Source organism: Panthera uncia (genome assembly GCF_023721935.1).
Source record: "Panthera uncia isolate 11264 chromosome C1 unlocalized genomic scaffold, Puncia_PCG_1.0 HiC_scaffold_3, whole genome shotgun sequence".
In the NCBI taxonomy this organism is placed as follows: domain Eukaryota; kingdom Metazoa; phylum Chordata; class Mammalia; order Carnivora; family Felidae; genus Panthera; species Panthera uncia.
This window is the reverse complement of record NW_026057584.1, coordinates 35,654,256-35,676,158: the sequence shown is the minus strand read 5'-3', so window position 1 is coordinate 35,676,158 and position 21,903 is coordinate 35,654,256. Positions and strand designations below refer to the sequence as shown.

The following is a 21,903-nucleotide window of genomic DNA, read 5'->3' as shown; positions in this document are numbered from 1 at the left end:
TCAAGCCCCCAAACTGTAGTCAAAGAATAACAAGAGATGTGCTGCACCTAAGGGAGAAAGCGTGGAGAATTACTGACCTGGTCACCACAGCTGTAATTCCAGTTTCTGTCACAAGCCTGGACAATCACTTAGGCGATGTGGATTGATAAAATGATTTCTAAGATCCCTTTCAGCAATAAAGTTCTAAGATTTGGAATTCCTGAGACGTTGCAGCTAACACATACTGTTTAATATGTTATATGTTAAAAATATCTCATTTGGTCTCAATCAGGTCAGCAAAAAAGATAAATGCAAAATTAAGACTCTAACATTAAAAAATATGACCAAGGAAATCATTTTAAAGTTTCCCTAAGGGTTCACTTCTAGTTTTGTAGGCATTATAATTTAATACTGCCACAAGAGCCACCCCAAATCTCAAAGCTAGCACCAGCCATCACTGTCCCTGCCCTGGAATTATCTCTGTAATTTTGTAGCAACCCTATAAAGTACAAGTTTAAAGATGAGGAAAATAAGCTTCAGAAAGATTAAATTATTTAACTTGCCTAAGGTCATGCAGTGTGCTTCCCAAATAAACTGAATTAAAATGAATATTCATTGGGAAGATTATAATCTGTTTTACTTCCAAGTTTTCTACATGATTCTGGATATATACTTTGCACTGATTCTCTTTGTGTTGTTGTTTTTTTTAAAGAGGCAAAACCCAGGAGGTTTATTAAAGAGCTGAGCATAAATACTGTTCAAACTAACAGAGGTTTTTTTTTTTCTTCCCAAAGGAAAAGGAATCATTAAAGAATTTCTTTGCTTAATCTAAGAACTAAAGATAATTAAAAAAAAACAACTAGTAATTAAATCAGGCTAATGTGACAATTGCTTTTCTAACAGACCGTCTTTTTACTTTTGTTGACCTGAGTAACTTCAATATCTCTTCCCAAAGGCACCTAGGGAGTTCAGAATGATTTTTTATATACTTTTCCGTTATTTATCATAATGTTTTTTATACCTGAAATTAATCAAACTCCAAACACAGGATATGAACAGACGAATTACTTTAACAGAAAATTTTGTCCATAATTAAAACACACCAACTTGATGCACTCAGATTGCTTTAGATGAACACATTTGTGTTCTGTAAATATATCTGGTCTTTCTTCAATGAAATTGCAATATAATTACAAAGAATGGCACAGATCCACATACAATGGCTCATTGTCTTCAATGATGACAACATTATTGGGATCTCTCCTGTATTCTTAAAAAAAGAATTTTTCTCTTTAAAAAGAGGTGGAAAAGCATTTAGTGGGGAAAACTAATTGGGCTGAGATTTAGCTGTAAGTATAAATTAAAACAGATTTGAATATTTTCTGACGTTGAATAACTGAAAAAAGGGGCAGATCTGACTTACATTGAGTGCCAAAAAACCCCAGGATCAGATTAAACTTTTTGGACAAATCACAAAACCAATAATCCAAATTACTATCATTTAATCCAGTTGTTCTCAATCCTGATTATACATCAAAACAACCTATGAGGTCTACCAGATACAGATACTATACCAAACCCTAAACATACCGAATAAAGTCTACAAAGTTGGTGCCTAGACAACTGTATGTTTTAAAAAGCTCAAAGGAAAAATGTAGTAGACATCGTTGGTTGCTCATCTTCTTTTCCTAACCTGAATCCTAATTTTAAAAATTATCCATGCTGTCCGCATGTATACCTCATGTACCTCAGAGGAAGAGGATTCTACTTATAAGCTCCAGGAGACCCAGTTGTTCTAAGGGTTATTCCATACCGTTTCCCAGTGACTGGCTCAGCGGTAGACAGGTCTAAGCCACTTTAGATCAATGAGACCCTGGGAAAGCTTTTGCATATTAAGAGAAGGCCCTTGGAATCCAGCCTGACTTCTCCTCTGCATGTAAATGAAGAAGCACATGGCTCCAACTGCTATTGGCAATCATCCCGTGACCACGAGGGTAGCCAGCCTTAGGATGATGCCAATGCTGCATTTGAAAATGGGGGAAACAAACCTAGGTTCTTGGTGACACTACTGAATCACTGGATCAGAAATACTGAAGCCCGTTTATCAGTTGACTTCATGTATAATGATTCAGTATATTTTATTAAGTCATTTTATTTTTTTTTAAGTTTGAGAGGGAGACAGAGAGCACACAAACAGGGGAGAAGAACAGAGAGAGCACAAGCGGGGGAGAAGAACAGAGAGGGACAGAGCATTCCAAGCAGGCTCACCACTGTCAGCATGGAGCCCGATATGGGGCTCAATCCCACAAACAGATCATGACCTGAGCCACTTAACCGGTTGAGCCAACCAATCTATTTTATTAAGTCATTTTAAGTTGGATTTTTAATTATTTGTATCTGAAAGCTAGAGTGGTCCCACCCAGTACAACATTCTTTCAACCTACTGTATTAAGTAGAAACCATATAAATACAAATTCATATTTAATCTATAAGTCTGAGATTGATTTATCTTTCCTATTTTAACAAAGAATCAATCTTTAAAAAATATTTTATATGTTATACTTTTCTAATATTTGAGTTGAACTGTATTGCAAAGTTAATATTCATTGCATTCACTTCATTATTTACTCAAAGTTTTTACTATAGGCTTTATCTTGAATGTGTAAGACCATTCGCCGTGCATAGAAGTCCCTGTATTCCTCTGGTAATTCAGACAGTGTTTTTAAAGCTCTGTCCAGAATTTGTGCAGCTCTTGATGCTGCCGTAGGGTCTTTGTTTCCATAGGTATCCGTTTTATCATAGCATTCAGACGGAAGGTGCTTCCAAAAAACATTCACTCCCACTCCAAACTCTTCAGAGATTACGTTATGGAACCATAAAGCTAGAGAAAGTTAAAAAAAAAAAAAAAAAAAAAACAACCAAGTTAAAAATAAAACCTAGAGTAAAAAAAAAAAAAAACACCAAAATGTCAGTGAAATATCACAAATTGCATATAGCCAATGTAAGAAATTCTTGTAACTAGATGCCTTCGTTAGCACACTCCCAGCTTTTAACAGAATCATTTTAACTTTTATGAACTGCCAACCAATTTAAAGTGTCAATAACACAACCCTACGTTTAAAACCTTTGGAAATAGCAATTTTCCCTTTTAACTTGAAAGACATAATAAAGTTGTATTTGTTTTGTAGTTCTGTAATTTGGGGCTATGTTTTGTGTTACTTGTTTACACTTCCTGAGTCCTACAACCACATCAAAAGTGTTTATTTTTTGTACACAGAACATTTCAATTATTTGAGGAGTATCTTTGACCTTTTCTGCCTCAGCACAGTACTTTTGTTCTCAAAGACTTCCTATTCAAGCTGCATATTTGGTTTTCTAACTTGCTTAAATTTGCATTCATTGTAGCCTCCTTAGTTTCATATTTCTAATTAAATTAATTATAATTTTGTTATATTTCTTTCAGCTCCTTTACAATATATAAAACTAAAGCACATATCTGGTGGTGGAGATGATGAGGAAACTTTGTCAAATGATATAGCTAATTAATTTTTCACTTCCTCTAGAACATTTCTTTGTTTTCCATTGAGTCTAAACATTTTCAAACTTACAGGTGCTATAGGAATATGAAAGCAACATCACAATATAATAAAGATGAAATACTAGTCACATCAAAAAATGTTTAATCTTGTGAATGGGAGAAAGTAAGATTTACAAGATGCTAAATTTTACAAACAAACTCATTCTAAGAGTGCTCTAGGAAAAACAAAGCTTAAAATATTTTGATTTGCAAAACTAGTTTCAAACATGGATTTAATCTTAATTATTCTTTCTTTAAGAATCTTTTTGCCTTATTCAGTATAACAGGAAAAAAAAGCTAACCATTCTGTTAAATTTGAATGCAAAGATGGGGGTTTTGCTTTTATTTCAAAATATATGCAAATGTTCAGTATTTCTGGCTTTTTTTTTTTTTAACTTGTATATAGAATAAGGGAAAACTGCATAGCTCCTAACCATTGTCTAAAGATATAAAACCCCAAGATTTAAATAATGGCAATAGATTTAAAGACTAGTATGCTGGTTGTTTACAGAGAACATAAGGATAAATAAGTCAATGTATCAAATCAGTATTATGTTAAGGACATGGTAACAGGCCCCTTAGAGAATACAAAAATTACCAAAACATGGTTACTTATCCTCAAGCAGTGTATAATGTAGCCCCAAATGAAATCATCATATTAAAAAAAATTTTTTTTAATGTTTATTTTTGAGAGCGAGCGAGAGAGAGAGAGAGAGAGAGAGAGAAGGACAGAATATGAGTGGGGGGTGGGCAGAGAGAGGGAGACAGAATCTGAAGCAGGCTCCAGGCTCTGAACTGTCAGCACAGAGCTGGATGCGGGGCTCAAACTCAGGAACTGTGAGATCATGGCCTGAGCTGAAGTTGGACGCTTAACCGACTGAGCCACCCAGACACCCCTCATCATATTTTTACTAATACTTTTTTACTTAATTCTGTCCCTGAAAAAGAGGTATTAATGATTAAAAATATATTAAATATGAGAAATAGGACTATATAAACAGAATTTGTTAATGGACTCCTTTAATCTTAATTATGATTTTTTTATCTTCAGGTATTCACTTTTGAATAATTACAGATATTAATTACATCACTAACTACAACAACTAATGCCTATTTATTGTACAAAGAAATTAAGCGACACTAATTCAGACCTTAGAATATAATGCACAAAAAAGACATCATAGGTGTTAAGATTATAATAATTTGATACTTAATAAAATTTCTAATCTCCTTTGGCTTTGAAATATATTTACCATTTCTTTGTAAATGCTTAAGTGACATAATTCTAAAATATATAAATATTTTAGAAATGAAGTGATTAAAAAGAACAAACTAATCTTTTCCCAGATATAAATCTATTGCTTGATGTCATTAAATAATTAAGAGTATTATATTAATAATATATTTATAGGTTGCCTTTGAAAAACAAGATTCTTAATTTTATAAGAATTTGCTTAAGCATACTTTAAACACACATACACAGTTGTATATAAAAATCAACTTGTATAGGACAGAACATATAATAAATATACTTTTGTACTAAAAAAAATATCATATAATGGATGAGTGACAGAGTACAGAGTTTATAAACAGCAAATTAATGAGGTCTAGAAATCTTACCAGGAATGAATAATACATCTCCAGCTTTAAGGGAACATTCATACCTTCTAGCCTTGCAAAACAGTGGATATTTAGCTAAGTCTGGATTATCTATATTCAGTACTTCTGATTTAGTACCTGAAAAGTTGCAAAAAAGGATAATAAAGTTAGCAAAGTTAGCATTTCTTAAAAGGTAATCGCAAGTATAAACTTGAAAGTGTATTCTTTTCTGTACAATTATTTATTTTATCCACACTGTGAGAACAATTACTATTCTGAAACCTAAGCCAGTTTTCAGTGACCCACCCTTTATGACCATGGACATCCATGTAATATAATTAAGAAAATTTGAAAATTTCATTGTTCACACAGCCTATTACCTATATACACATGCACAGTGAACACAAATACATCATAATTAGGAAGAAGCCCTAAGATATTTTTCTATGAAAATAGAATTCTTAAAAAGAGAAACTGAATAGACCAGACCTTAGAAATATAAACTTAAAAAAAAGTACCTGATAAATATAGATACTGGGCATCTCGAGGACTGAATAGTACAACACGTTTTTTTCCTGTCACTTGTATCAAGAAGTTATCCATTACCTGAAGGCCAATAAGAACTTATGGATAAGCAATATCTAAAATTCAAATAAATAGAACCAGTGGTATTCCAAACAGTTAAATGTAAACCCTATCCTTTAGTAAGACTTGCCTCACATTATCTAAAACTCTTAAAGTAATATTCTAATCTAACAAAGAAAACATTTGTATTCTAAATACAACTGTGCCTTTATTAGAGGTATTCCAGCAGCATTGCCTTAAAATGGTAAGGACTGGCAAGCCATTAGGAAATCTGAGGACTATTTGCCCTTGCCCCAGTATTCTGACAGAGAAGGTAGTTACATCCATTTGAGGCTCCCCTTGGTTAGTACTTATTTTACTTATCTGTCAAGGGATGCTATGCAATGAACATTGGACAACAGATTGAAAGCACTTAGAAAAATTAGGTGCTGGAAAAACACAAAGTATTGCTGTAATCAACCACTACTAAACTCTTATATAGCCAACCATAATTTAGTTACAGGCATCCTGATTTCCAAATTATTTCTACCGGACTATAACTTGGCAAATGTTCTTTATGTACTTACTAATGGAGTAATCTTGATTTCTGCATATGCAAGGATATACTTTATTGGTACACATTGTGGAAAATGTCAAAAGGTGGAGATACATAATTCTTAGCCAAGGAATTAAAATATATACTAAGCAAGATATATTCATAATTATTTACATTTTGCTTCTACCTAAGCATTTCTCCTTTCACTAACCCTTTTCTTATGTAAACCTTAACTATATAACAAGCACTCCTTTGACTTATTTTTAATTTAAGAAAAGATTTATCAAATTTCATTATAAATCCAGATAAAAGTGATACTAGTTAAAATTTAAAATAGTCACATAATACAATTAAAAATATATTTCAGGGGCGCCTGGGTGGCTCAGTCAGTAAAAGCGGCCGACTTCGGCTCAGGTCATGATCTCTCGGTCCGTGAGTTCAAGCCCCGTGTTGGGCTCTGTGCTGACAGCTCAGAGCCTGGAGCCTGTTTCAGATTCTGTGTCTCCCTCTCTCTGACCCTCCCCCGTTCATGCTCTGTCTCTCTCTGTCTCAAAAATAAATAAACGTTAAAAAAAAAATTAAAAAATATATATATATATTTCAGTTACCATATCATTTTCTCACCATATCATTTATGTAAAACATTTAAAAACTAAGCTAAGAATTTGTCTACCTCATTTAATTAGAGTTATTATGTTACAATCCTCCCAAGAGATCCTCAGCTGAATTATAATACATTTATAAAACAATATAGCTTGATTTAGAACTTAAAAAAAATTATTTTATCCTTATTTATTTTTAAAGTTTATTTATTCTGAGAGAGAGAGAGAAAGTGGACACATGAGTGAGAGCAGAGGGAGGGACAGAGAGAGAGGAGAAAGAATTCCAAGTAGGCTCCACAGTGCCAGCGCAGAGCCCGACATGGGGCCAGAGCCCACGAACCATGAGATCATGACCTGAGCCAAAACCAAGAGTCGGACGCTTAACCAACTGAGCCACCCAGGCACCCCCAAAATTATTTTATGTTTAGAAACTTATTAGGTATTGCTTTAGCTTCCTAAATTTCTCCACACAACAACAAACCATACACAATCCTACACTTTTAATGTGTAGGATTAATGTGTTTAAAATATTTATATGCATATATTTAAGCAAGTAAAATTATAATACCATGATATGATCAGGGACAATATTCTATACATCTTGCTGCTCAACCAATACAGTTGACATTTCACATTCTCAAGGGATATATAATCTAAGAACTTCAGATATCCCCAAATTCTTACAACTGGAGATGGCTCTCCACAAACTTCTGCCTTTCTCTCGAAAAACAGTTCCACCTAGTCACATGTGTCATCTTCACATCCTCATATCATAACCTTATGACTTTTGCCATTTGTGCAACTTTCCCCCCTCATCTGGTGGCCATTTTTCACACACACACACAAAAAAACTGCACAAACCTTACATACACACAATATAACAAGACCACAGAGAAATGCAAATATGAGAAACTAGGCACCAACTTGCAGAGCACCTGTTTTCAAAGCTCATGTTTCAGCAAATTATATCTCCAAGATCTTTAGGGCAGTCTACAGAACGTTAAAACTGTAAATGTTATATCTATAAATGCGAAAGATTGACTATAGCTTCAGATTTCTCATTTACGTAGCATACATCATAGTGGGTCCAAAGTTGTAATCCTGGTGAGCTAATTCGAAAAACACTGGAAAAGAACTGCTCCTCTTTGAAAAATTTTGGAAACTTAATATCTCCTTCCAGTAAAGGAAACTGCTTTCTGATATCTGCAACATCCTGCATTGAGAGAAACATGGTAAAAATTTTAATGATAAATGCAATATTGGTGTAATGCTTGTTTTACTTCAGTCTGCCATCAGAGCCCAAGATATCAAGAAGGAATGGGGCAAAAGTCTGTTCATTGCTTTAAAATACTAGTAGGTGACCACAGCCAACACATGCTCTTTCAAATGAAGTAATAACAGACTATGTAACAAGACTGCAGATTCAACAATATCAGTACTGTTAAGCTTTATATGCTTAATTAATAGAGAGGTTCTTCCTATTTAAACAACAATCATACAATTGCCATCTACTCCAATATTAAGTATTTAAAATCTATGAGTCAACAATTTGAACATTATCAACTATGTAAGACCTGTGGGTTTTACTAAGGGAGGAAACTAAAAGAAAGTAAAGAATGAAATGGGAAATAAAAGGAAAAACCAGAATCTTATTTGATTGTTTTATTTTTTAACTTTTTTAATGTTTATTTTTGAGAGAGAGTGAGCGAGAGTGAGCATAAGCAGGGGAAGGACAGAGAGAGAGGAAGACACAGGATCTGAAGCAGGCTCCAGGCTTCTGAGCTGTCAGCACAGAGCCCGATGTGGGGCTCCAACCCATGAACTATGAGATCATGACTTGAGCTTAAGTTGGATGCTTAACCGATTGAGCCACCCAAGCGCCCCTTACTTGATCATTTTAGGCAGCCATATTAATTTGACTCTGAATACATGTCAAAACTTATATAATGAATTATTCAGAATGTTTATAATTATTTTAGATTATATTTTATTAGTTGAATGGCCATCTGTAAAATATATTGTTGAAAGGATTTCTTAATTATATAGAGATTAGAGTAGATGACTTTAAACACTAAGATACTATGGTCCTGCTTAAGAACTAAGTAACCAACTTTTAATAATTTTATCTTATTCAAGGGCACAAATCATTGAGAAAATAATGGAAAAAGATGAAACAAGTCATGTGTCAGGCACTAAGTATAAAACTACAGTGCCAATTAAAATATATATATCCATTTAGGTTTTAAGCATTTGTTTTACATTCAGAATTCTTACCTTTCTAGGGTCTTCCCCAAGTGACCGTAAGTAGTACTTCTCATCCTTAAATATTGCAAAGAAAAATAACATAAATATTCACTTAAAAATATTAGAAAGTAAAGACAGAAGGAAATGAGTCTTAAAATCTAACCCAGTTAAGTTGTTTTCGAAACAGTTCTGTTCTCTTACCCTTTCTACTAATGCTCTCTGGTGGCCATATGAAGAAATAGCTTTATAGGCCGCTTGTTAGAAGGACTAGATCCACAAAATGTTATATGAAATAAATTTGAAAGGCAACACATACCTACTATGTCTAAAACACAATGCTTAATTTATTTTTTAATGTTTATTTATTTTTGAGAGAGAGAGAGCACGAGCAGGAAAGGAGCAGAGAGAGAGGGAGACACAGAATCCAAAGCAGGCTCCAGGCTCTGAGTGCTCAGCGCAGAGACCCACACAGGGCTCAAACTCACAGACCACAAGATCATGACCTGAGCCGAAACTGGAAGTTTAACTGACTGAGCCACCCAGGCGTCCCTACAATGCTTAGTTTAGATTTTATGCTCTAAATTACTTAGACTCTTAACAGTTTACAAGACTGAAAAGAATTCTCATTTGTATAACACACATGATCTCAAGGTAATGTGGAAGCTAACAACAAACTTTTTCATGTAATGCAAATGTAGAATAGGAGATAAATATAACAATTTATATTTTCAGTAATAAATATTTTAAAAATCTGGAACACTGCATTTTATCCAGGTAAGCCTTATAACTGATCATATAAATTCTCAAGCCAAATCCTTTAGAGTCAGCTCATGTATGAATTAGAAATATGTCACATCAGAGTAGTAAATTTATGTTGATACTTTAAAAAACTGTCAACTACCCTTCACTGAGTAGCTAGAGTAGAGAAGTGTTTGAATTATAAAACACTACTGTTGCTTGCATTTCCTCTAAAAATTAAAGAACTGAGATACTGGGTCAAGTACAGGGGCAATCCAACTCAGGAATTCTGCCTCTTTTATACCTACACCTTACCATCATAACACAAAATTCAAAATCTACATTATTTATCTTAACAACATATAAATCTAGGACCAAAAATTTAACTCAGCTCTCAGATCCAGTGTTTTCAATTTTTTTTTTTTAACATTTATTAATTTTTGAAAGATAGAGAGAGACAGGGTACAAATGGGGGAGGAGCAGAGAGAGAGGGAGACACAGAATCCAAAGCAGGCTCCAGGCTTCAAGCTGTCAGTACGGAGCCCGCCGCGGGGCCCAAACTCGCGGACCGTGAGATCATAACCTGAGCCAAAGTCGGCCGCCCAACCGACTGAGCCACTCAGGCGCCCCTCAGATCCAGTGTTTTTATGTTTTTAACTAGCCTCATATAATTTCTATAAATTTCTTACTGGGTAAATAGGTTTCAAAGTATGGTTTTCGGAATTCTAAGTTTTCTGTCCGTTCTAATACTTCAGGATTGAAAAAAATAAATTCAGCCTTTCAAGGTCACGCTCTTGTTGGGGTAGCCCCAACCACTGACTGAGAAAGATGGAAAAGGACTAGACACTGTCACCCACCCACACAGGACTCCTCTAACAGGCAGTCTTTGCTGAGGAGTTCCACCTTGAGCTGGCAGAGATGCTGTCTTCCCCCACCTAACCCTCCCCTTTCTTTTCAGAGGTATTACTCCCCAATAAACCTTTTTGCACTCCTAAGCCCATCTGTGCACCTGCTTCCTGGAGGACTGAGTTGATAGTCTATATTCATCTTACACCTAAAAATTATGGATTTATGTCTAAAAATTATGGAAAGTTGTAAATAAGATGAATATATACTGTTAGTTCAGGTAAAGCTAATGGATTCAGTTTTAGTAGACAATCTAATCATATCATAGAATCACAGCCCTGCAGATTGTGGAGGGATCCTGGTGATAATCTAGTGTAACCACTACCTGCTGAAACAACTGTGAACAGGCAGCACCCATCACAACCAAACTGGCCACCAGCCCAGCTGGCTCAAAAGCAGACAACAGCTTTATTCAAAACTTAACAAGCAGTTTATTTTTAAAATGTGCTTTTGAGATAACAGTGAATTTGTTAAAAATGTATTTCTATATAAGCCGCAATGTCTTATCTCAAGATATTTAAATTGAATTATTTAAAACTGGATTATAATGTAAATAAGTAGAATTCTTCTGCATTTAATCCTGAACAAATGTTACAGCAAATACAACAGCAGTCACATTGATAATAACTAACAATAATAAAATACAGAAACAGTCTAACAGTCAATAAGATACGAAAATAAAGTTCTCTTTTAGCATTTGAACTTTGCATATCAGACCAAAGCATTTTCTTAAAGCATTTTTTTTTTTTTTTTTTTTTTTTAGTTCGTTTATTTTGAGAGAGAGAGCATGAGTGGGTGAGGGGCAGAGACGGGGAGAGAGATTCCAAGCAGGCTCCACACTGTCAGCATGGAGCCTGATGTGGGGCTTGAACTCACAAACCGTGAGATCATAACCTGAGCTGAAGTTAGACACTTAACTGACTGAGCCACCTAGGTGCCCACACACCAAAGCATTTTCTAAGAAAGTATTATTAATAGCTAACATTTAGTGAGTAGTTTCTACATGTCAGGCATTGATTTTATTTAGTTAACTGTATCAAAAACTTTATCAAATAGGTACTATTATTGTTCCTGTTTTATAGATGAGTATATCAAGGCACAGAAAAATAACATGGCCAAGGTTTGAGATCTAATAAATAGCAAAACTAGATCTATGGCATATATAACCAAACCTTAAAAACAGCTATCAGAGAAGGCTACAACTCTGGTATATCTAATGTTCTTGTACAAGAAAATCCACCTAGTATACAGATATTAATGCTTTCTAAAGAAAATAATGTTCAAAGCAGTTACCTCTGAAATAAAGAATTCTTCATGCTTTTCTTCAGCTGCCCTTTGAACCAACTTATCAAAAGGTAAAGTTCTGAAATAAACACAAAAGAAGACTTAGACTTAATAAATCAAAAGGTAAAGTTCTGAAATAAACCAAAAAGTAGCCTTAGACTTAATAATAAATCAACCAGTAATATTCTATGGGTATATATATAGGTTTGTTGGAGTTGTATGATCTTCTGTTTTACAGTATCCATAATTTTTATTATATCTATTATGTGCAATTTTTCAAAATTCATTTAACAGTGTGCTTATTTGACCTAGATTGTCTAAAATTTTGATTTCAAACATTAAAGGTTTTTAAATCTATGGTGCAAATGAATCATTCTAATGTCAGTATCCTCCTATTCCAAGTTACTGTTAGAAAAATGTTTCTGTGGTATCTGGTTATCTCTCCATATACACAAACTTTCAAACTTGCTACTTATTTTCAAGTGTCATGGCAAAACAAGTCTTGTGACTGACAAATGGAACAAACTACTAGTGCTACTTTGGAAGAGATAGTAAGCGAATGGTCCAGTGAAGATCAAGTCCTTCCCTCTCTCACTGATCTTCCTGCCTTTAGGCACTACCACAGAAAACAGAGGCCCATAACACTGCTCTCAGTCTCCTTCACTACTATGTCATTTAAAAAAAAACATTTTTTTTAGTGTTTATTTATTTTTGAAAGGGAGAGAGAGACAGAGCATGAATGGTGGAGGGGCAGAGAGAGAGAGAGAGAGAGAGAGAGAGGGAGAGGGAGACACAGAATCTGAAGCAGGCTCCAGGCTCTGAGCTATCAGTACAGAACCCAACACGGGGCTTGAACCCATGATCCATGAGATCACGACCTAAGCCAAAGTCAGATGCTCAACTGACTGAGCCACCCAGGCGCCCCACCACCACTCTGTCATTTTAAAGATCCTGAGGTGGGGCGCCTGGGTGGCTCAGTCAGTTGAGCATCTGACTTCAGCTTAGGTCATGATTTCACAGCTTGTGAGTTCGAGCCCCATGTCGGGCTCTGTGCTGACAGCTCAGAGCCTGCAGCCTGATTCAGATTCTGTGCCTCCCTCTTTCTCTGCCCCAACCCATTTGCATTCTGTGTCTGTCTCTCTCAAAAATAAATAAACATTAAAAAAATTTTTTTAAGATCCTGAGGAATACCTCAAGAAGAATTCAGTGAAGTGACCAAATTTTATTCTTCTTCAATATTTCTGTTTAAATGGCTATCTCCTTCCACCCTTATAAACAGAGATGAACATCACAGAAGCAGTTTGTTTCCTTTTGTCTTACTCTTGAGCCTGGAAGGCTACCATTTCTCTGGGTCCCATCCTATCTATTCAACATTCTAGAATCAAAAGTACTGACCCCCACATGAAGATGACAACAGTAACATCAAGACAATGAAGTCTTCAAAAGCATCTGGGTCAAAAGCCTCTCCTCCACCCCTCCACTGAACTCCAACCTCCAAAAGTCCAATTAAGAGTTGTAATCTTTTCATTCTTCCTACCTAATATCTTCCCACTTAAATGTGTACTAAGGAGGTGGGGAGAAAGGGTTAGCAAAAACCCTTTCTCCTTCTCTATAAGAAGATGACCTTGGGCCTACCTTCTCCTAGCAATGTTTTCATAAAAACTTACTGATTTAAGATAAATGTGGAATGTTAGCTGTGATATCAGGTAACACTGTTTATTGTAAAAATGACCCTTGATTGATAAACTATGTCTGAACTAAAAGGCTGATGAGTGGACTGTAAATATTTGTTAAGAAGCAAAAGATTTGGCTTCCCTGTGTGCAGTGTAACTCTTGTAACTGAGTTTGTCCCTTGGTGGAACCTAGAAGCTAAATTCACGGGGCCATTTCATGTCACTGGTTTCTGTGGATTCTGTGGCTTGACTAAACTAAGGTGTTTCTGTACCCACCTATATAGTCTTGTTCCCTTACAACTAAGCTGTCACTTGGTGAGCCAAAAAATGGCTACTGTATTGGAATAAAGACTCCCACTGATCCTATACTGCTAGAATGTGGTTTCCCGCCTTGTATCCTTTTGTAAAGCTAAGTGAATCTGATGCCAGATTACGAACTAGTGAGTCCTGTGGCTATGAAGGTCAGTCTGAACTTGAGGACATTGCTGATAATTATGTACAAGAGTGAGCACTGCCAAGAGAGAAGAAAGGAGTCTGCCATTTGCTCAGACCAATTTCCTACTACAGTTTCTGGCTAATTATATCAACAAATTTACTTGGAATCCCCCTATGCAATGTTTTCCTCTCTGACCTCATCACATACCCTTATTCCTTCCTACTAAAGCATCTTTGAAGAGTTTGGGGAAAATGTAGAAGCTTCTCTGGTCCAGAGCTACCCCTGTAATTGGCACAGTAGCCCAGGCTTATCTTTTTACTAGGAAAACTCAGAAGGGTTTTAAGACCTGCACGAGAACAGGGCAATGAAGAAAAGCAGAACTTGGGTGCTATTAGCAATCTTTTCCCTCATGTAGTGGTGCCTGTCAGAGCTTCTATGTAAGCAAAGCTGAGAGAGGTGGAAATGAGGTATGAATTAGGAAGTTCCTTGGTCTAGAGGTTTTATCTATCCTATGCATGTTTCAAAAAAAAGGACACCTGCTATTTAAATTCCATTTGTCTGGACTGGTAGACAGACCAGTAAGGGAGATAGTATCAAAGAGGGGTTAGTCTCATGGGCTCTGTGGAGTCAGGCAAATTTGGGTATAGATTTGGTTCATTATTTCAAGGTATATGATCTTGGGTAAGTTACTTAATGTTTTTAAGCCTGTTTTCTCAACTGTATAATCATAAACAACAACAACAAACAACAAAAACTACCTCACAGATAGTTTCCAAATTAAATGACTAACATAATCTAGGATGCTTGGCACAGCACCTGATATATAGTAAGTGCTCAGGAAAGGACAGATGGTAGGGTGAACAACAATGATAATGTACCCATTAGCAGCATGAAAGTAGTTACCAACGTTTTAAAAAAGAAAAAGAAATCTTCACTGTCCTGGTCCCCATTTGCAAAGGCTGCTTTGCAAAATCAAGATCAGGATTAATAAAAGTATAAGTAAGAGCAGGATGATGACAGGAATTAGATGACGTGATAGACAGAAGCAGTTAAATAAAGCTTATGTAAGAGTCAGACTTATTTATTTTTTTAAACGCCCAGAAAAATACCAACAATATTCTTTCACCACACAAGACTCTCCTCATACTACCCTGATTCTAGAGGAACAATGAGAGGCACCAAGAAGGAAGAAGTAAAAGCTAAGACTTGGGAATGTATTGCTTTTCAAATATTTAGTAAGCAGAAACGCAACCCTAAACTGAAGTGGTAACAATGATACATGTGTGTAGGATTTCTAGACTCCTTTTGACCTAGATGCCTCCCTTCTTTCCTACTCCCTGGTTGGTAACTGCCAAAAATGACTGCATCTATTTTTTTCTTGCACTAAGAAAATAATCTTGCAACTCTTTAGTAGCGCTAGTGAAAGGCTTGGAGAAAGCTGGGATAAGAACTATTACATAATGTATGTGCTTCAAAACAAGTTTTGAAAAGTTTATGGAACATGACAAAACATCAAAGCAATTCAAGATGAAGTTTCAATGCCCATTTGTTATGGTTTTGGACGCTCTGGAAAATAAACATCATTAATTGCTGGCTTAAAAATGTTCATCATTCCAGCACTTTCTTCCACTTTTCTGGTTTAATAAAAAATGAAAAGTTCTTGCACTTATTAAAACTTATGGCAATTAAATTCAATTCATGGCCTACTAAACACCAAAACTATAATGGTGAATATTCAAAGGCTCAAAAACTAAGAAATACTTTGGCAAGCTGCTATATGAGCTTGGATATTTCTAATGAGAAAGGAATGGCTCTGGACATTAGAAGCTCTGTTTAACTCATCTCTAAACTCTGGAAGGAACAGTGAGAACCACCTTTCTTTAAAAATCAGTCTTTTGTGAACTACATGGTTTTTCAACTGAATTTGCTGGAAACTGCATATGCACAGAATATAAAAATTTGTTTTTTTTAAACATTTTTAATGAAACTTATAGGAATAAATAGCATATTAAATATGTAAGATTATAGCATTTAAAACATTGAAGTTTGGACATTCAGCAGCTTTTAACTATCTTACTTACTTTTAAGACATCTCAAGCATAAAATGATAAACACAAGGGAAATTAAAAGTATCTAAGGTTATTGTGTCAAAAAAGAAAATTATGATTTTTTAAGTTATCCAAGTTGATGAAAACCTATAGCAAACATAGCAACTACCTGACCTATATTTCTGGAGGGAGCAGAAAAAAGAAAACATGGGCTTATGCTTTTCTAACAATGAAGAATTAGAAAATCTTTTAAAAATAAGGGCATTAAAAATCAAGCTAGGTTATGAAGGGAAACTTTAGAATTCATTACTCTAGATAACAATTACTAATGAGGTAGGATCAATTAATTAATGAAGCACTGAATGACTACAGCAGACCCAATTTGGGGGTTAATCTAACTCAAGTTATAGAAATCTGGTTCCTTCCAGAGTTCCAGAAGGTAGCAGGCATATACCCTATTTAAAAAATGGTCTTTGAAAATGTCTTTATATAATTATGCAAATTTAGAATTTAAAAATTAGTAAGCTATTCCATGACTGTATCAAACTAGCCAAAAGATGAAATGCAGTATGGTCTTTATATAATAATACAAAACTATTTTATAAAGGTTTAAAAGCTATTTGTAATCCCAGAGTAAGCCTCAGAAGAAAATACCTATATACAAAGTTCTTACTAATGAAGTCCATCTGGGCAACTGCAGCAACATGAATCTTTACTTCTTTTTTCCCTCCAACTTGGCTCAGGTAATCCACTGTCCATTTGCTTGTACATGCCCCCAAATCGATTCCTTCCAACACTAGAGGTTTTCTCTGTAAGTGGCAAAAACATACAACAAAAAATTAGGGAAAATGAATAATATATGAGGAGTTATATTTGGCAATACAGGGACAAAAACAGTAAGAAATGATTCTTGATCCTAAGATGCTCAGACTCAGACCTTTTGACAATTCATGCTGTAACTGAAACAGGAAGAGCAACAATGTAATATACTTAGAACAAAATTTAACATTAGGAAAACAAACCAAACAAAACAGCAGTGCCATCACTAGCTAGGAACAACAAATCTGAACATTACTTACAGCATTTTCACAAGTGCTATTTATAACAAAAATATAAATAATTAAAATGTGTACTTTACAGTCAATATTGTTTGTAACTTTTTATTTTGATACTATTCCAACTTATGAAAAAGTTGCAAGAACATTACAAAGAACTCCCATATACTCTTTACTCTGATTCACCAACTGTTAATATAACATTTTGCCCCATTTATTTCACCATTTGCTCTCATGTTCACTATGTGTATAGAGAGGAACATATTATTAAAAATAAATTAACTTCAAGGTAAGTTGCTGACATCACACTTCTTTATCTCCAAAAACTTGAGTATAGTTTCTGAGAACAAAGATGTTTTCTTACATAGCCACAGAATAATTATCAAAATTAGATTTAACACTGATAAAAATACTACTACTTTACAATCCATATCCAATTTGCTAATTGTCCAATTATCTCTTATAGCCTTTTTTTTTTTTTTTTTTTTTTTTTGTCTATTTCTGAAATCCCACATTGCATTTAGTTGCCATGTCTCTTTTAATCTGGAACAGTTCCTCAGCCTTTTTCTTCCATTACCTTGACATTTTTGAAAAGTACAGGCCAATTATTTTGTAGGATGCCCTTCTATTTCAGTTTATCTCATGTTTCTCCGTGATTAGATTCAGGTCATATATTTTTGGAAGAAATGTACCACAGAAGCAATGCTGTGTCCTCCTCAGTGCAACACATCAGGTAGCACATATTTTGCTCTATTATTTGTGATGTTAATTTTGAGCAACTGGTAATTCCTCTCTGAATCAAGTATGACTATGATGAATGCAAAAATCATGATTTTAAAAAAATTTCATCATCTTCTACATTAGGTAGCATTCTAATGTCAAAATGAGCTCTAACATCTCCATTTATTTATTTTACTCACTTGGTTTAATCTACTGATTTAATTTGATGCTCAAAATATCTCACATTTGGCCAGTAGGATCCAATCAAGCTGGCTCTTGTGAATTTTTACCTGAACACTTCCTTTCTTTATAGCAAAAAACCACAATCCAGAATCCTTTTATACTTTTTTCTGTCCCAGCCCTACAGTCATTTCATATTTAGAAACCATGATCTTGGTATTAGGTGTGTTCATTGCTATTGGGCTGTCATTACTTCTAGGCCTTCTCAGTGGACAGAGCTAAGAAATGTGTGAAAGTCTGTGTATATTCATTTCTCCTTTTCCCAAAGACACACACATAATCACACATAGCCCACATATGTATATACCTATATCTATTTCTCTCTCTCTCCAAGCATACATATACACTATATACACATATGCACTTAATAGATGTATGTATGAACGAACCAAAATACCACCAACACTGAAACCCCAATACCGATCTTACACCACAAGGTTCATTTTAAATTTCATTGTTTATATATTTGTAACTCTCTTCTGTTAACAGTGAGAAACCTTGTTGCTATCATCTTCAATGTTTAATCAATTGCATAATCCCAGAATTCACAATAAATACTTTCACGATTGCTAAGTCATATCACTGTAAAAAGCAAGTCTATTAACTAGAGTTCAGTATTTGTTTACAGTTCTTTTTGTCTTTAGACTGAAGACATACCAAGTACTGTGCTCAAAAGTGATTTGGGTTACTTATCTCCCTCCCCCTTACTTAAGTTCACTTGTTATTTTTTTAAATTCTACATTAGAGTTTTGGTTTTTTTAATCACTACTCATCATTAATTTTATTATCAGTATTACTTTAGAATGTAAAACATTAATGTGATCCCCAGAGTCAAAACTATGCGAAGAGGTCATCCCATCCATATTCTTCCACTTCCTGCTCACTCATCCCTTATAGATAACCAGTCTCATTTTTGGCTTATCGTTCCTGGTTTTGTTTGTTTGTTTGGCAGAGAACAGAAACACATATACTTCCTTATTTCCCCTTCTTTTTTACAAAAAAAAAGAAAAAGTGGCATATTTTGTGGGGGTTTTTTTGGTAATTTGATTTTTTTTTTAATTTAAAAATATATCCTGGAAATCACTGCTATCAGTTCAGATTATCTCCCTCATTCTTTTTTACTGCTTTGTACACCATAATGTAAATGAACAATTTAACCAATCACTCTCCTGTGCATAGTATTTTTAGATTATTTGCAATAATCCCCAAAGTAAACTCCTCAAAGAGGGATTGCTGGGTTATAAAGTAAACACACATAGTTTTGTTAGATATGCCAAATTCCTCTCCACAAGGGTTGTACCACTTGGCATAAAGTGTGAGAGTTCCAGTTTCTTCACAGCCTCACCAAGAGTATTATTAAAGCCATAGATAAGAAATGGTATATCAGTGTAGCTTTAAGTTCTCTTATAAGTAAAGTTGAACATCTTTTCATGTGTAGAGGCTATTTTTTATCTTTTTTTTTTTTTTTTTTTGTCAACTGCTCACATTTTAGCAGATTTTTGGCCTTTCACACCCCACCCCTTTAATTTTTAGAAGTTCTTCATATACATGGCCTTTTCTGCCCTTTTATGAAACATGTTGCAAATACTTTCTTCCCCAGCTTGTATTTTATGTATTCAAATTTTAATCTGTTACCACACCTGAATTTTCAGTCACAGTTAAGACTGTCCACTGACCTAGATTATGGAGGAATTTATCCATGTTTTCTTCTAACACCCATGTAGTTTAATTTTTCTACATTTATGTCTCTGATCCATTTAGAGATTTGATTATTCTTGTGTATGATGTCAGATATAAATCTAATTTTATCATTTTTTAAAATGACTACCTAGTTGCCCCCGCATCATTTATTTAAAAGTTCCTTTGCCCCAGTGATTTTTTTTAAATATTTTTTTAACGTTTTATTTAATTTTGAGACAGGGAGAGACAGAGCATGAACAGGGGAGGGTCAGAGAGAGGGAGACACAGAATCTGAAACAGGCTCCAGGCTCTGAGCTGTCAGCACAGAGCCCGACACGGGGCTCGAACTCACGGACCGCGAGATCATGACCTGAGCCGAAGTCGGCCACTTAACCGACTGAGCCACCCAGGCGCCCCTGCCCCAGTGATTTTTAACACATCATGGTCATCACATACTAAATGCCCATAAGAATGGAAATTTATTTCTAGACGTACACCTCCAGACTTTCTATTCTGTTTCTCTGGTCTATCTATTCATGCACCTATATCACACTGTTAATTATTAAAACATGTTAAAAATCTGAGGACTATGCCCCCTCATCGATTTTCTTTAGTGTTTCCAAGTAGAAAGGTCTTGTTTCAAGTTTTATTAGTTTCTAATTTATTACATCGTGGCCAGAGTGTTGTTTGCAATACTCCACTTTAGGAAACTTAAGTATGTCCACTTTGTGACATATTATATGTATCTTGTCTGTAAAGATTACGTTACAAAATACTCTTTGCCATGCATCTTAGGAAGCATTTTCACATGCATTGTTTCTCCACAATCGTGCCCTGCAAGCATCTTATACGATCACACCCTGAGGTGGGAGTAGGGAGGGCAACAACAACCCATCCAGCACTAGACCCACAAATAAATGAAGGCTTAGATCTTCGCTCTAGATTGCTAACTCCTAAAAACAAACAAACAAACAATCAAAACACTTCGTTCCTGACTTTTTTCATACTGAGAACTGTAGCTCTGTGACCACCCTTCTAAATATCAAGTAAAATTGCTGAGGGAGAGTTCTACCATAAGCATACTAACTGTAAGCTTGTGGATTATATTTTTCTTTTAAGTACCTTTTGGACTCTTTAGTCTGTTCTGAAGCCTGGATTCCCTTACAAAGCACCGCGAGTCAAAATACTTCCCTTTAATATTATCCTCTTGAGTATTCTTTTAAGGAACTGAGGTTCGAATTACACATATAAGAGGTTCCAACGTCTGAACTGGAATTCAGGTTAGTTAGAACCGAAGACCGGGGGAAGTCAGTTTCCCGAGGGATTCCCATTGCTTTCCCTTTTGGCTCGATGCAGTGAAAAATTGCTCTTTTGAACCCAGTCAGTGGAGTAGACTAACACGCGCCTTTCACGCAACCAGTGGGGCGACGAAACCTCTAAACTTTAAGAAACCCAACGCAACTCCCTTCGTTGCCATGGTAACGGAGGAAGACAAAATAAGAGAGTCCGTCCAGAGCCACCCTTCGCAGCGAGCAGCGCTTATTAGGCAAGCTATTTCTCGCACTCCTGGCTCCGCTATCACCCTGCTCCCCGAAAACGTGGCGCTGTTCTCCCTGGAAAACTTGACAGATGATCCATTCGACATCCCCCATGTGCTCTCTCCCCTGGCCACAGAGCCAACAAGCCATCTTCAGCCGCCTGCCGCCTCCTCCCCATACCCTGGGTCTCCAGAAACCAGTTCGGAGCCGCCCGAGTGGCAGGGACAGGTATTCCCTGGCTCCCTGCGGTTCGGCCTGCCCGAGGGCCTCACCTGCGGGTAGAGCTGCTGCGTGAACTGTTCCTGCGAAACGCCCTCCAGCCGGGCTACCGGGATGCTCTGCCAGGCCATGGTCGCTCACGCCCGTCCCGCTCAAGTCCCAGGAACCCCGGCCCGACACGTCCGTCAGCGCGCCATCCGCCCGGAAACGCGACCCGGAGAGAAAAGGTCCGCGGGGCCGCTCGA

The 21,903-nt window shown here is 35.8% G+C and overlaps 1 protein-coding gene across 1 annotated transcript; it reads right to left on the bottom strand.

The window, feature by feature from the left end:
* Positions 1-340: 340 nt before the first annotated feature.
* Positions 341-21,895, bottom strand: TYW5 (tRNA-yW synthesizing protein 5). The gene is made up of 8 exons (XM_049615198.1): positions 21,712-21,895; positions 16,861-17,015; positions 12,059-12,128; positions 9,152-9,196; positions 7,953-8,090; positions 5,674-5,761; positions 5,177-5,293; positions 341-2,860 (listed from the first exon to the last, which is right to left on the bottom strand). Exons 1-8 carry the CDS (start codon positions 21,787-21,789, stop codon positions 2,604-2,606), a joined length of 948 nt encoding a protein of 315 aa, XP_049471155.1. The 5' UTR covers positions 21,790-21,895; the 3' UTR covers positions 341-2,603.
* Between the last annotated feature and the right edge of the window lie 8 nt (positions 21,896-21,903).

Bases quoted from the DNA above. Each gene is read 5' to 3' on its own strand.
- TYW5 (XM_049615198.1), bottom strand. From the start codon at position 21,789: ATGGCCTGGCAGAGCATCCCGGTAGCCCGGCTGGAGGGCGTTTCGCAG. The intron at 17,016-21,711 runs GTGAGGCCCTCG...TGCCACTTACAG, and splicing joins CGCAGCAGCTCTACCCGCAG to AGAAAACCTCTAGTGTTGGA. The intron at 5,762-7,952 runs GTATGCTACGTA...ATTGGCCTTCAG, and splicing joins AACTTTGGACCCACTATGAT to GTAATGGATAACTTCTTGAT.